A 15,667-nucleotide genomic window follows, 5' to 3' on the forward strand; every position below is an offset into this window, starting at 1 on the left:
TACATAAGCGCACAAATTTAACAGTGACATAAACAACAAGACGATAGAGAGTGAGTTTATTTAAGAATAAGGAAAACAAAACGCCTTTGATAGCAGTTTAGCAATTTTTTTCTACCTTTTGATACGGCTTGAAATACTCATCGAGAACTCAACTTCACCTAATTGGCACACACTAGGCGTGGAAAAAATGGCCCACTTACAAGCAAAAATAATTTATTTTAGTAGAAACCTTACTTGATCTTTCTCTTGCGAAATCTCTTTCATCTGCTTTTCAAGACTATCCTGCCTTTTTTTATATGTACTCTGATTTTCCAAAAGACATTGATTGAGTTCCTTTTCATCCTTAAGGTCTTGCTGGGCTTTGGACAGTTTTGTAGTCAACTGATTCACCTGAAATAGCGAATTAATGGATTTAAAAAAAACATAATTTTATTGACTTTTTTCATCATGCCGACTTTGGCACATACACAGCAATTTTTTTCGGGCTCGTTTATGGAAAAAACAATTTTATTTGATATTTTCAGTAAGAAGTATCCATAAACTTGGAAAAACTAAGAGGGGAAAGGGGGAGTTGTTCGTTTTACATTTGACCTATTATATAACTGAGCTAGGACCGTAGCTAGGATTTTCGTTCATGGGACGGGGCTTCCAAAAAACACATCAAAATTTGTTTATATGCATTTTCGGTATGTTTTTACGAATCAGGTTTTCTTTTTCTTTGGGGGGGGGGGGGGTAAACCTGCTAACAAACACCCCCCCCCCCTGGATATGGCATTGGCAAGAACTAAAGCCTGTTTTGGTTTTAATATCAATATTTATTTACATCAGAAGAATCTTTATTTTGAAGACACTTTCAGAATTATTTTCAGGCCCCTTAAGGCCCTCCCCTCTGTCCCATATAAATTAAAAGGCTTCTTTTCCCAGGGAACAATACCTGAAAGTTTTAAGACGATTGAAAAACAACACTAGGGGACATTGCCACGTATCGTTTTTGTATTTTTCGCCGTAAAAAAAAAGAGAAACAAATGTTATTAATGTCCAAAAATTGAATCAGTGTATTTTCTCATTTTTCCTTGGGGTTCTTTTGGTCCAAGGAATAAAGAATATTATTTTTCATGAAGAAATTTTTTCTGCTCAAATATATATATTTTTTTTTCAATCAACTTAAGACTAATTTAAATTTATATAGGTCAACGTGGATGAGCTAGCGAATCTCTACGGTCAATATTCAGAATGTAAGCCGCATTGTCATTGGGCCAAGACATTGATCTCGAGGATTTCCATTGATATCTTTTTACGTGAGTTCTCTTCATCATTAACTTAGATTTTGTTCCTCAACGACTAGGCTAATTCGTTAACATTGATTTGCAGGGGTGCTATGAAATGAGGTCTGAAGAAGCTGCACTATTACCTCAAAAGTAGGGATTTTAGAATCATTACTGACCAGGCCCCATTGAAATCCTCCAAAGTGTGGAAAACAATATATCAAGGGTAAGGCAGCATCAAGATCTTATAGTCATATTACTGTAAAGTGTAGTCTCCTGATACTCATCCTCGGCATACTATCCCCAACAGAATAAAACTGCAACAATTTAGATGGTGGGGCACACCAAGCATACAGAAAGCACATACTTTTTAACTTTTTTTTTAATATGTTAACTTTTAGTATGTTAACTTTTTAACATACTTTTTTTAACATAATTCTGAAAAATAAACATGGATTCGATTACATTTATCCGTTTATAATAAACTTATGTATTTTACGTAAAATATGACAGACGTAAAAAAAGCCATTGTTGAAAAATAGATACGATGATTAATTAAGCTGATCCATAAACCTTTGTATCGTAGGTTGTAGGACGGAATACCATAATTCGAATAGATAGAGCAGTTTTTCTGAAGAGAATTGAAAGCAATACTAAACTAAAAATTGAGCGCTTCGAACATCTATTTTGTTTTTCATCAGTGATCACTTCCCAAAGATAGCCTTCGAAGACCGTGTACATGATTCTCGTCCTAAGGACCCCTTTCAAAAAGATGAAAGATAATTTTTCGTCGCTCAACATGCCGAACCTTCTCCACCTAGCCGATTACCATCTAGGAGCTAAATTAATAGAGTAGTGAAAGAAATGACCCCAAAACGACCTTCGAGAACGGATGGAACTTCTGTTAATCTGAACAGTCGCTTGAGCTAGAAAGTTTCTACTTTTCTGAGATAAAGAGAGATTTTTCATATTTAAGTTTTTTCTTATACAGTTTTTTTTTATGTTCGGCAAGGTAAAAGTATTTTAGTTCTTTTAGTTATTCAGTATTAAAACAGACTATTTTGATTTTAGAATATTTTCCTATTGATTATCATAATTCAATTCCACGTCTTAATGGTAAAACATTAGTGGAAAATCCCACAACAATAATGGATGAAGAGAACATGAAATTTATTTCAGCTGGGTCGTCTTCTTGAAAATTGTATATTTATAATCTTTGAATAATTTTTTTAGATTTTCAGCATTTTTTGATCACCTTTAAATTTGTATTTATAATATTTTCATCATTTTCGAAAACTGACTGGAACGCTCTGGCTCTTATTGGGTTTGTTATTAATCCCAGTTACGAATCCAACAAACTACAAACAGTGATTGGAACAGTGAACAGTCGTTCTTTAGTGAAAATTACAGCATTGCTAACTCTGGTAAAGAGCCAACATCGTCCATTTTCTTTTATTTTTCCAGGTCACAGGAAAATATAATTTTTGTTGTACTTTTCAGTGCATTCAGAGATAATACAAATAGAGGGTGGTCGAGTTGACCCCTCTTTAATTCTCCAATAATATAGTAGAATTGTACGGAGATCCAATCACAGAGACTTATAGGTTGCCAAATTTATATTTTAAGTAAAATATGGCAGACGTAATAAAGCCATTGTTGAAAAATAGATACGACGATTAAAGTAAATAACAGGTTAAAAACCTAAAAGACGAAGTCGACTGCCACAGGAATAAAGATCGGCAAAGAGATAAAAAAAATAGAGGGGGCCGAGTTGACCCCTCTTTAATTCTCAAATCATAAACTAAAATTATACGGAGATCCAATCACAAAGACTTGAAGGTTGCCAGACTTATATTTTACGAAAATATGACGGACCCTTCAGTAAAAATATTGTTATGAGTATTGTTGTTTCTGTTAATTACAATGTATTACCTAGAGAATTCAGATGTAAAATTTTAATTTGGTTTTTGTGTTATCTTCACTTCTTTCACTGTTATACATTTTTTTTAACATAATTCTGAAAAATAAACATGGATTCGACAACATTTATCCGTTTATAATAAACTTATGTATTTTACGTAAAATATGACAGACATAAAAAAGCCATTGTTGAAAAATAGATACGATGATTAATTAAGCTGATCCATAAGCCTATGTATCGTAGGTTGTAGGAAGGAATACCATAATTCGAATAGATAAGGCAGTTTTTCTGAAGAGAACTGAAAGCAATACTAAACTATAAATTGAACGCTTCGAACATCTATTTTGTTTTTCATCAGTGATCAAATAAATTCAAATCTAAAGAGTACAATCATGAAACTCGAGTGCTAAAAGACCAGACTCGAGGTATATGTTCGATTACGAGCCATGGCCCCTTTCGCCAAAGCTAATAAATGCATCTGTAGCTGTTATCTTTAGAGTTAGCAAATATTCCAGTCGTTAGTCATTAGCACAATTAGTCAAATGTTACAAAAAGCCTCCGACTAATCATCTACGAAGTGAAATTTTCAGGTCCATGCCCTCTCCTCCCTAAAAAAACGAGGATTTTACCACCCTTTCATGCTTTTTGAATCAGAGGTCGATAGAACAAAGAACAGAAATAAACCTTTTATACAAAAGAAAAGAAATTATGTAATTCAATTTTGTGGTCTCGACATTTTCTGATTGGCTTGGATTTGCCAATGCTCGTTTTTTTTACTGGGGGAGGGGGTCAAAGGTTTAATATTTTCCGAATAGCTAAAAAGAATGTCCCATGAGAACGACTAGACTTTCGAATCACATGTTTACAGTTATTTTAGATTTAGCTAGACTTTGAATCCAAGAAGGCAGCAATGGCCCTTAAGGCCCTTATGTGGAAACGACACCAAAAACATTGAAAACCGAAAAATATTTTTTCACAATTACTACTGTTACTACTACTAACAATTCACCACAGCACCAAGCCGTCGAGGCAAACACAGCTACACACACTCCTTTTCCGTCCTAATCTATTCAAACCATCCCTCTTTACACCCTCCCAGGAAGTTCCCATTTCCGTTAAGTCTTTCATTATATATTTTTAACAACTAATTCATAATTTGAGGAAGGCAGTTTCTGATCCTCTATATAGCATCCAATTTGCCGAACTTATCCAATAGACATAAACATGTGTGCAACTGAAAAAGTATTATCTTACTCAAAGTTCTTATATCGAGTGAGCTGTTCAGAAGCATAATCCCGTAAGCAATCTTTTTTTTTTTTCTAAATTTTGGCACCGAAGCACTTGATGGAACGCCATCGAGGTTGTAAGCTTATAAAGAAATTCACTCCAAATAAGGATGAATACCAAAAATGACTAAACATTTTGGCCATCAAATAGTCATTTATCATTTTTGTAGAATTTCGAGAGGTTGTGAACTATGGAATGTACTTGATAATGATTATAGGAAATTAGATGATACTTAGTGTATTTACAAAATAAAAAAAAAATAATATTTCAGGGTCAATACATGCAGTTATTTCATTGTGTTCCTTTGTGCCTAAAGCGGCCAAAAAGAAAGTTGGCCTGTTCACCGCTTTCATCACGAATTGTTTTTGTCCTTTCGTTCTTCCGTATAACTTCTCTTTTTTTTATTCTGAATTTTATGGAACTTACACAAATACTGTAGTCAGGGGCTCCTGGAACAAGTACAAGCATTTATGAATACGTTTGTTGTTATATTTCTTTGTGAAATAAAATTTGATTCAAACGGTAAATTCTCTCAGCTTAAAGACATAAACAGAAACAAAAAAAAATCCTTTTCCCATCACTAAGAGATACATTAAATCAAAATATGGAACAAAAACCTTTACATATAGTGTTTACCATACGGACTTGATCAATTCTGTTTCTGAACAACTTATGTACGAACATTGGAATCATCTTTCTACAAAATTTACCTTTCTCTCAAGATGTTGCTTATCCTTAGTAAGAGACACAACTTCGTGTTTTAAAGCAGATGTTGCTATTGTACTTTCGTCCAGCTTCTTGGACAGAAGTCCTTTCTCCTCCCTGCAAAGAAACAATACAATTTTTGCAATAATGAATGAAACAAATGCTACGAAAAAATTTCTGAAAATCGATTGCGACAGCGGGTTCTTTAAGAGGTTTCAATCCCCTATGAACCCCAAGCGCGCACCCATGTCAACAGGTTATTTACTTTTTTTTTTGCAAAAAACAGTTGAACAATTCTACATTTCTTAGTTGGAACAATTCAGTTCTGATATCCTAATCTCAGTTGGTTTTCTAATCTCAGTTTGTTTTCAGTTGGACTCTCCGTAAGACTTTTCTATTCTTGACTTAACTTATTCTTAAACTTTCTCATTTTCTCTCAGTTTTTCATAACCTATCGGAGAAGAGCGTCCAGTAATTACCGTTGATAATAATCTAGTAACTATATTCATAAATTCCTAAAAGTTAGTAAAGGGAGGAGAGAAAAGTTAACTCACCTGAACTTTGCTTCTATTTCTCCAATTTTTTCTTCAAAATGTCCCCGTTGCGCTTCCAGTTGACTCGTCATCAAATAGCTGTATTCTAACTGGATAGCATCGATTTTTCCACTTCCGTCAGAAGGATGTTTCTCCTGTATGTAAAAACAACATTTGAACATACATGACAGAACACCTGTACTACAACTATTCTACTTATTTAGCTTATTACTCTGTTTTCTTTCTAGTATAACAGCGTATTTCACAGGCAGGCCTGGACAAAATATCGACTGTGGGCTGGAAGTAGCCTAAAACCAAAATCGCATTCCTTTTAGATTCAACTTTTCACAAATAGATACATAATGAATAAAGTTAGATTTTTCATTAATATATAAAACTATGTTACATTTAAGATAGCAAGACATACATTCTAATCAGAATATTCCATCTACATATAAAGCTAGATAAGCAAGTTAAACTAATTAGCATAGCTACTTCTAGCAATAACAGCCCCCTTTGGGTAAAACCTGCTATTCCTTTGACACCTTTAATTCATTAATATTAATATTAATAAAGTGCCGAAACCCTATAGGCAAGTTTGTATTCTCCTGATGAGCCCTTGTGTTGGGTTGTCGCCTCTGAATTATTTGTCTTTTTTATTGTTTTTTAATATTTGGTAAACAACGACTTACACTTACTTACGACACGACTCTCTGTCCATGAATTATTCTTTATGGTTGAATGTGTATGGCTATGCTGATTGACCTATGTAATTGGATGGATGAGTAGGGTCAAGACCCCATTCAAGTACTGATCTATATTAATTACTAAAGTAGGAAAACAGTCTTCCTTTCTCCTTCTCTCTTTCTTTTTGTTTATATAGTTTTTTGTTATTTTCTATGTTTATTTCTGTGTTTGTGCTGTTACATTGGTGATTTCTTTTTTTATTATTTAAGACTACTTTACATTTAAGATGGCAAGACATACATTCTAATCAGAATATTCCCTCTACATGCAAAGCTAGATAAGCATGTTAAACTAATTAGCGTAGCAACTACTAGCAATAACAGTCCCTTTGGGGATAACCTGCTATTGGATTGGCACAAGGTGGTCGGCCTAGAAGCACTCTATTTGTCAATCTATAAAACCTAACCTGGCTCTTCTGAGATTCCTTTCCTGTAACCCTAAATAGAAAAAAGGTCGAACAAAGTTTTCCGCATAGTTTGTTATATGATTAGTCAAAAGATTGCCTAGAACTATCCTTGGATAATTCCTTTAGAAAACATCTAGCATATCTTCCTCGACCATTCCAATCACCCCTCTTTCAAGAGCCATACTTGACCTTTGTCATCAACGCGGCTTCGAATATTCTAATCTTAGTTCCAAGCTTATCCTTCGAAACTTAATTCAATAGCTAGAAGGCACCATAGGTTTTGTAAAATTTTACTTTTTAAATCTTGGCCATATCCCATCATCTTTATTAATAATGCAAACCAGATAAGCAAAGTCATCAACCTGACCGTTTTTCTCATTACCTTAGATCAGTTCTCACACTTAATTTATTCCTAGCCAAAGCAACTTCCGACTTTTTAACATCAGCTTTTAAGCCTATTTCATATTTTTAGGCCTATATATTTCACCAATATTTCTAACTAGAGCTCTCAAAGCATTTGCATCATTTATGTCTAGGAGAGTATTACCTTAAGAATTGATAGCCTTTACTCTCCTCCTTAGGACATAACCCATGTGGGTGAAAGTGAAGCCAGTGAGGTGGAGAAAACGAGTCAAAAAGATTTTCATTGATAAACGCTGTACTTCACCGACGATCCACGTACTCATTGTAACGAAGCGTTGGCAACACTGGTCAGGCGTCTTATTACTTCTTTTGTCTTTTTAGAGTTATTTATTCGGGTTGTTCGGCTTTTTTGTCATGGTTAAATGTTTAAGTTGAGTCGGCCATCTGTGAATACGGTCGATGGATTGGCACATATGACTTCCCCGAAGTGTAAAATACCGGGCTCTTGGAAACTAAGGTATCCGATTTCAATGCCACGTTATACAGTCAATACCTAAAGATCTTTACAACAAAATCATTTGTTGTTAGTGAATACGACAAACCATGGATATCTCCAGCTATTAAATCACTAATAAAAGATAGGTCTCGCCTCTACTCCCGTGGTGATATAATCAACGGCAAGAAATTGCGAAATCAAATAGTCTCTTTGGTAAAGAAAGCCAAAGCTCGGTATGATCGTGAAACCATGCCCTCCCAATTACTTACTTCAGACCCCAAAAAGTGGCATAACGCTGTGAAAAAGGTGGCCGGCCAAGCTTTTGACAGCAGTGTAAAGATCAGCAATGATGGCGGGTCCTTAATCAGTGCAGAAAAAGTGAGTGAATTCTTCACCAAGATCTGTACTACCTATCCTACTATTACGGCTCATAGTCCACCATACTTGAAAAATGTGAGCCTGAGAACAACATAATAGTCAGTGAGTTTGATGTTTACACGGAACTACGAAAGATCAAACCGAATACATCTTCATACCCTGGTGAATTACCTGCCAAACTGCTACGTGAATATGCAGCCTTCATAGCATTACCACTGTCCAGCATCATTAACGAGTGTTTTGCTTCTGGCTTTTTCCCGTCACAGTGGAAAAGGGCCTATATTAGAATTATTCCAAAAAAGCGCGCCCCTAGTGCATGCGACGATCTCCGTCCGATCTCACTTACACTTTGTTTGGCGAAAGTAACTGAGGCCTTTATACTCAAGTTTCTTCTGAAGCAAATTCATGGGCGTATTGATAAATTCCAGTACGGTGGACTCCCCAAGTGTAGTACTACAATCTACCTAGTACGGATGTTTGACTGCGTCCTCCAATGGCTTGAAAATAGTAGCTGTTCCGTCGACATTTGCGCAGTGGATTTCCGAAAGGCCTTTGACCTAATCCGCCACCGGACTGCAGGCATGAATCTCCAGGAAATGGGGGCCAAACGATGCACCCTTGGCCTTGTACTTGACTTCTTAACTGGCCAAAAACAAAAAGTCTTTGCACTCCACGAAAACGATTCGGATTCATCATGGTCAGATACTTCTTGCGGGGCCCCACAAGGCACAAAATTAGCTGGAATAATTTTCCTGGCTGTAATTAATTCTCTGCTTAACCATCACGACGACCGTTATAAGTTTGTAGATGATCTGTCCATAGTGCTCGCTTACCTGGTCGAAAACACTATCATAACAAAGCAGTTTTCAGACCAGTTATTTGATCAGCTAAAGAACGAATGCTCAAGTCATGATCTTACCATTAACGTAGCCAAGTCGAAGATAATTCGTTTCAACCCTCTGAAGCGGAATATAGATATGCCTCTAGTCCCTTTCTCGATTGTGAACGAAATAAAAATCTTAGGAATAACTTTCACTAGTGACTGAAGTTTCAGTGCCCATTTAATTTTATTAATTAATTTATTTATTATTAATTAATAAAATTTATTTATTTATTTATATATTAATTTATTTATTATATATTAATTAATTTATTTATTTATTAATTTAACCGTCCACAAGGCTAATGCAAGCCTTCAGACACTTAACAAAATGAGGCGTTTTGGGTGTGATACTAAAAGCCTTCTCCATGCCTACATGTGTTATGTTCGCCCGTTGCTCGAGTACGCGTGCCCGGTGTGGGGTCCATCTGCTATCCGAACAGCGTACCTATTACGCGACATAGAGTCCGTCCAGAAAAGAGCAACAAGGATTATACTCCAAAACCATGACATACCCTATGATCAAGCCCTCGCTAAATTAAATTTATCTCCACTTAAAGTCCGGCTTGAACACCTTATTCACCAATTTGGAAAATCCGTCCTAGCCAATAAGAGCCACCGATCTTTACTACCCGAAACAGCCCCTCCCAATAGCCGAACTCGATTACGAAATAAACTTGTACCCCCTAAAGTACGAACCAATCGATACGCAAACTCATTTGTGCCTTTTTTCACATCAGTTTTTAATGCTGAGTTGTAGTGTGTGATTTTTGTTTAAATGTATGATTTTGTGAAAAAACTGAATTTAGCTCTATGCTACGATAGTTTTTAAATATACCGATCTGTCTTTCTCTCTCTCTCTCTCTCTTATGTATTTTGTTTTCCTTTTATTCACTTATGCGGAGTTAAATCCGTTTCCCATCCCTTGCTTTCACTTGTATTCACAGGTTCTCGAGGAAAATTTTTTTCTACTTTTTAGTCTATTTTGAAAACGAGTCAAACAAAAAGAATCAAGTTTATCATTTTCGACATTTTACTATTCTCTAAGACAAGCATAAATTTATCTTATCTAGAATTCGAATCTAAGTTACTACAGCCATAGGCAAGTTCTCTTACCGCTACGCTATCAAGTCTTGTATAATTAAATAAAAAAACAAGTTTTTTTCAACTGAAAATAAGGAGCGACATTAAAACTTAAAACTAACAAATTATTTCGTATATGAAAGTGGTTGTCTCCTCCTCAACGCTGCGCTCTTTACGCGAAAGTATTTTATTGTTTTAAAAGTAGAGATGTGATAAAGAGTCAAACTATTTTTTGGTAACTTAAAAAGGGCACTAGAACTTTTAATTTCTGTTAGAATGAGCCCTCTCGTGACATTATAGGACCACTGGGTTGATACGATCACCCCTGAAAAAAAAAAACACGCATCCATGATCTGTCTTCTGGCAAAAAATACAAATTCCGCATTTTTGTAGATAGGAGCTTGAAACTTCTGCAGTAAGGTTCTCTGATACGCTTAATCTGATTGTGTGATTTTAGTTAATATTCTATGATTTTTAGGGGGTGTTTCCCCCTGTTTTCTAAAATGAGGCAAATTTTCTCCGCTTCATAACTTTTGATGAGCAAGACTAAACTTGATGAAACTTATTTATTTCAAATCAGCATAAAAATACGATTCTTCTGATGTAACTATTGGTATCAAAATTCTGTTTTTTAGAGTTTTGGTTACTATTGAGCCGGGTCGCTCCTTACTACAGTTCGTTACAACGACCTGTTTGATAGTGTTTGTTTTATACTTTTTGTTGTGCCCAATCATGCATTTGTGTTATACAAGAGGGTAGAATTTTTATAGTGTATTATTGCACTGTCATTGGAACTACATATATTAGTAAAATTTTGAACCTATTGAACGTTCGGAAGTGGTCCAAAAATGGCTTACAAATTTAACAGTTTTATTTGACAGAAGTGCAAACAAGTCGGTCAGTTGAGGAGAACGAGTTAAAAAGTCCATAATATGATATAGTTAAAAAAAAACTATATCTATATAGTTATAACTATGATATAGTTAAAACTATATCTATATAACTGAAAAGTCTATAATATGATATGGTGAACCTCGAGAAAGTGAAATATTAACAAAATCTCGACCAGACACAATAATTTTGTTGTTACATTTCTTATTATTTCCATATGTTTCAGTTTTCACCACTCTTTAAGAAAACCGATTTCTTTTATTCATTTAGCCTCTCAAGACAGGGCCGTCTTGAGTCTTGTAAGCAATAGCTTTTGAAGGCCAAATTTCTTTCAAAATGTTTAAGCATGGTTTATCAAATGGTTGATAAACCATGTTGATAAACCATGGTCGATAAACCATGGTCGATAAACCATGGTTTATCAAATGGTTGTTGTTAGTACAATCAGTAGCGAATAAAATTACAAGAATATATCAACTCCAGATGGCGTCAAACAACATTAAACAAAAGCACATCCAGTAAAAGAATGAGAGTCAAAACATCAGTTCCAGTCGAGTTTTCTGGACATTTTTACCAGACCCATGTTTCCTATCTATTCAAAAGTGAGGAACTACCTCAAAAAAGTCACCAATTTAAAAACATTAAACCCTTCTTAAAAAAACACTTTGCTACTTGTTTTTGCTAATTTGGACGAGTTAAAGTGCCAAAGACATCAAATGAAAAAAAAAATTATGCCCCCTGCCTTATATTTTTGTCTATTCAAAGGCAAAAACTATGTTTTTCTGATTTTTTTTTTATGAAATTACTAAGTTTTTAACACAGCATCACGTTTTTTGTCAGTATTGTCACGTTGAATCGTGAGAATAAATAAGCAAAGCTAAATAGTTAAATTTGACAACGCTATTCGAAAGAGAGGAGCTACCTCAAAAAAGTCAGAATTCCGGCTGTCTTCAAACTGAACCATCTTTCCATCAGACTTGGAAGCAATCAAACGATGTACAAAGTTGTCACCAACGTAATCCCATACTCGGCTGTTGCCTAACTGCATTGCGTAACAGTGAAAAGTTTCCAAAAAGTGCCTAAAATTTAGAACAACAATTGTCAAAATCAAAATTTTAGCTAGATGTGTATCCAAAAAGACTTAAATGGGATTTCTATAAAAAGTGTGTTATTGAACTCAATTGTTAAAAATTATTTTTCAACAATTTTATGAAAAAATGATGTTTCATAAATGGTTCCACGGGAAACTTCCAATCCCATGTGTGGAACCGTTATCAAGTCTCCCTTGTTGGACTAATCACCCAAATTTCACAATGCAATAATTTGACAACAAAGATCTTATTTTAGGGAACCGAGTTGCAAAGAATCAAGTGTCATTTTTGACAAGTCCAAATTCTACCAAGAAATCAACAACGAAAACTTCCGCACCTCGACATTTGGAGTGAAAAAAAAACTGATAATATATTCCAGTTTTTGTTGCCAGTTTTAATATTAAAAGACGACCCTGAACTAATATTTAAAGACAGTCAATTTAACTTCACCCTGGCGTTAATCACCTCATGAGACAGGCTCTAAGGAAAAACTTGAATCATAATATTTTTTTTCTTATTTCCTGTACAGCGACCCGGCCCAGAAAAAATCCTTTGGTTCCATTCTGAGTGTCGGGCCTGTGGCTACATTGGGCATGTTGACGAAATTGTTGTGCATTTTGAATTCACTATTTGATAACAAAATATTGGCTTTATTTATTTTAAAACTGGGCCCTCCATGTAATTTTAATTTATAGATAAAAAAAATTAAAATGGAATCGACAATGTATTTCTCAATAAAGCCTTACAAAAGTAGCAATAAGGATAATATTTCACTGTTTCTTATAACGCCAGATGGAAATAAAAAAAAAAAAAATTTAGATTAATCAACTCTGAAAAAAGCTAGCAAGACACAATCAAGGCTGGGGAGCAAACATTTTTGTAAGTGTAATCAACGAAAAATTTGTCAATTTTTTTCTAAGTGTTATACAATGATGATAGCGAAGTAATGATGACAGGCCACCATTCAGCAAGTAAAATATTATCGACAGGCTATCAAACACCAAATCATCAAGTTTCCCATCAAAACATCAAGTTTTTAGCATCGTTTTAGGGGCCTTCAAGGCCCAGCTTGTATGGTTTACCGGTGAGACCCACTGCGGGGCAATTATAAGACATCGGTATTATTTATACGGAGGCTATAAATTTTCAAAAGTTCCAGTGTATATACTGTCAAGCGCTACACACGCCTATTTCTTGAATTTTAAAACACTTTAAGTCAGGCTATAAATTAAAACCTTGCTTTACCTGCTGGTGGGTTTTAAATTATCTGAAGGAAAATGGCATAAATTGAATATAAAATTGAAAATTTCGTATCGTATCTAAAATATTGTCCTCGTTGTGTATCTAAATCTTTGTAGATTTATAAATAATCTAGTTATATTTCGATCTATAATGTGTCAATCAACCATTAGTTTCAATGTTTGCTCACATTCCAGCGGCAAGAGACAAAGAATTAAAAAAGAAGAAGAAACGAACACAACCAAAAAGAAATTAAAAAAAAAACATTAGTAAAATTATAGGGCTTTAGTGAAGACAGGCCCAAGGCCCCTTCTTTGCAAACTTTGCTGGTCAAAATAATTGTGTCTATTCATGATATATACTCGTATATCAGAGGCAACGCTCTAGCGCTGCCTGTCGGCTATTAAAGAGCCACAGACCTTCAATATATTATTTATTGATTGATCTGTCTTCCCCAGAGCCATTTCTTATGAAGAGGTGGTAATACAAACTTTGGAGGGGACTCACTCAAGTGGAAACTGAAAGTTTAGGTGACCGTTTTAAGAGGCAAAAGTCATCGGAGGGCGACTAGCCCCTTCAAATGCCTTCTACCAAAGAAATCTGATCAAAATTTTGATATAGCCGTTTAGTTTAAAGATCAAGAAACTATACCTCTGGGGATGACTTGACCCCCCTCCCCTACCGAGCTTAACCTAACCTGACTTGACCCCCTTCCCCTACCGAGCCCCTGGAGCAAGGGCTGTAAGTTATACAAGAGGCCCATTGTTCACATATGGGCCTAGCGTTTTTTAATCGAAAAGGGGGCATGTTTAATCCTGAGTCTCGAAAATACCTTGAAACTTTCAGGAAATGTTGAACAAAATCAAAACGCATTATCTATTAAACCTGTTTCAGGATCAGGTGAGGGTATCAAGCTGAAACTTTCCTGGTCTGTTGAGGGGGATGTTAAAAAGTGATCGGAGAGCAACCAACCCTTCTCACCCTTTTAGATGCCCCTCTCCTTATCTTCTTTAGATGCCCCCACCCCAAACACCGACTAAAATCGTGAAATAGCCATTTTGTGTAACATATTCAAAGGGCCAAGTAGCTATGCCTCCAGAGATGACCTCCCCTCCAGTTCCCGGGGCGAGGGTTTTAAATTATACAAGTTGCCTATTCTTTACAAACAGAATTTATTATTGAAAAAGGGGGGAGTGTTTGATGCTGGTGTGCCCAAAAGGCTGAGAGTATTAAGTCGAAATTTTCAGGAAATAATGAGGGGGGTGCTAAAGTAAATCAAAAGATAATATGTGCACCAACATTGTCAAAAGGGGGCATATGATATAAGTCAAGAACACTTCGGAGATTAAGTTCGAACTTTTGAAGAATGTTATGTATTATATAACATTCATATACATTATGTGCATTCAGGTTGTTCTAATGACATCTCTTCCATACAATACAAAGCAAACGCTCACATCAAAGTACAAAATAAAATGGTTTAAAGAGTAATAAACAAAGGGAGCAGAGAGATTCATCTGATTTATTATCTTATTCTATTTTCATTCATATACAATCTTCGGATATTCTCACAGGTGGATTATTTCGAGTATATTATCTATAAATTTCTTTTAAATACAAATCTTAGTTCAAGGACCGCTCCAAAACTTGACTTCAAACAGAACGAAATCGTGCTATAATAATACTGAATATTATCTAATAATATTGAATAGTACAAATTAATAATATAATTAATATATTGTATATTAATACATAAATATATAATATATATATATATATACATATATATATATATATATATATATATATATATATATATATATATATATATATATGTATATATATATATATGTATATATATATATATATAATATTATATAAATATAATATTTATATATATTATACTTAATATATAAATATAATAATACTGAATAATAATATTGAATATAATCAAAGGCAACACTTGGGTCAGCTTTTCAGCTTGAGACTATATTAAAATAATAACACTTATAATAAAGCTTTGTCAATCAAAAACGAACAAAAATTAGTTAGAGTCATATTAAATCCCAAGACGAGCAGAAATACCTTTCTATTGTAACTCAATGTTGAAACGAATATAAATTACTGTCAAAGGATAAATAAAATCCAAAAGGAACAGAAATAAAAAATAACCACAACAAACATGAAGATAGTGGAAAGGACATAGATTGACGAATAAGTCAAATTCTAGAACAATGAAAAATTAAGATGAATGCTCAAGTCAGACTTAAAACGAACACAAACTACTACAAACATGATTTTAGCTACTGCTTCCCCCCTCCCCTAACCGTAGATCTTCTAAAGTGTATTGTGTCATTTGAGCTTTACTGAAAGCAAAATATA

General features: G+C 34.5%; 1 protein-coding gene across 1 annotated transcript in view; it reads right to left on the reverse strand.

Annotated features, from left to right (window-relative positions):
- Positions 1–15,667, reverse strand: part of LOC136025965 (BRCA1-associated protein-like) — an 87,560-nt gene that overhangs the window by 5,218 nt on the left and 66,675 nt on the right. The window contains exons 9-11 of the mRNA XM_065702087.1: positions 5,733–5,866; positions 5,184–5,295; positions 235–390 (exon numbers count right to left, since the gene is read on the reverse strand). Of these exons, the coding sequence (XP_065558159.1) occupies positions 235–390; positions 5,184–5,295; positions 5,733–5,866 (402 nt within the window). The remainder of the gene's footprint in view (positions 1–234; positions 391–5,183; positions 5,296–5,732; positions 5,867–15,667) is intronic.

The sequence above is a fragment of the Artemia franciscana genome, chromosome 4 (genome assembly GCF_032884065.1).
Source record: "Artemia franciscana chromosome 4, ASM3288406v1, whole genome shotgun sequence".
In the NCBI taxonomy this organism is placed as follows: Eukaryota; Metazoa; Arthropoda; class Branchiopoda; order Anostraca; family Artemiidae; genus Artemia; species Artemia franciscana.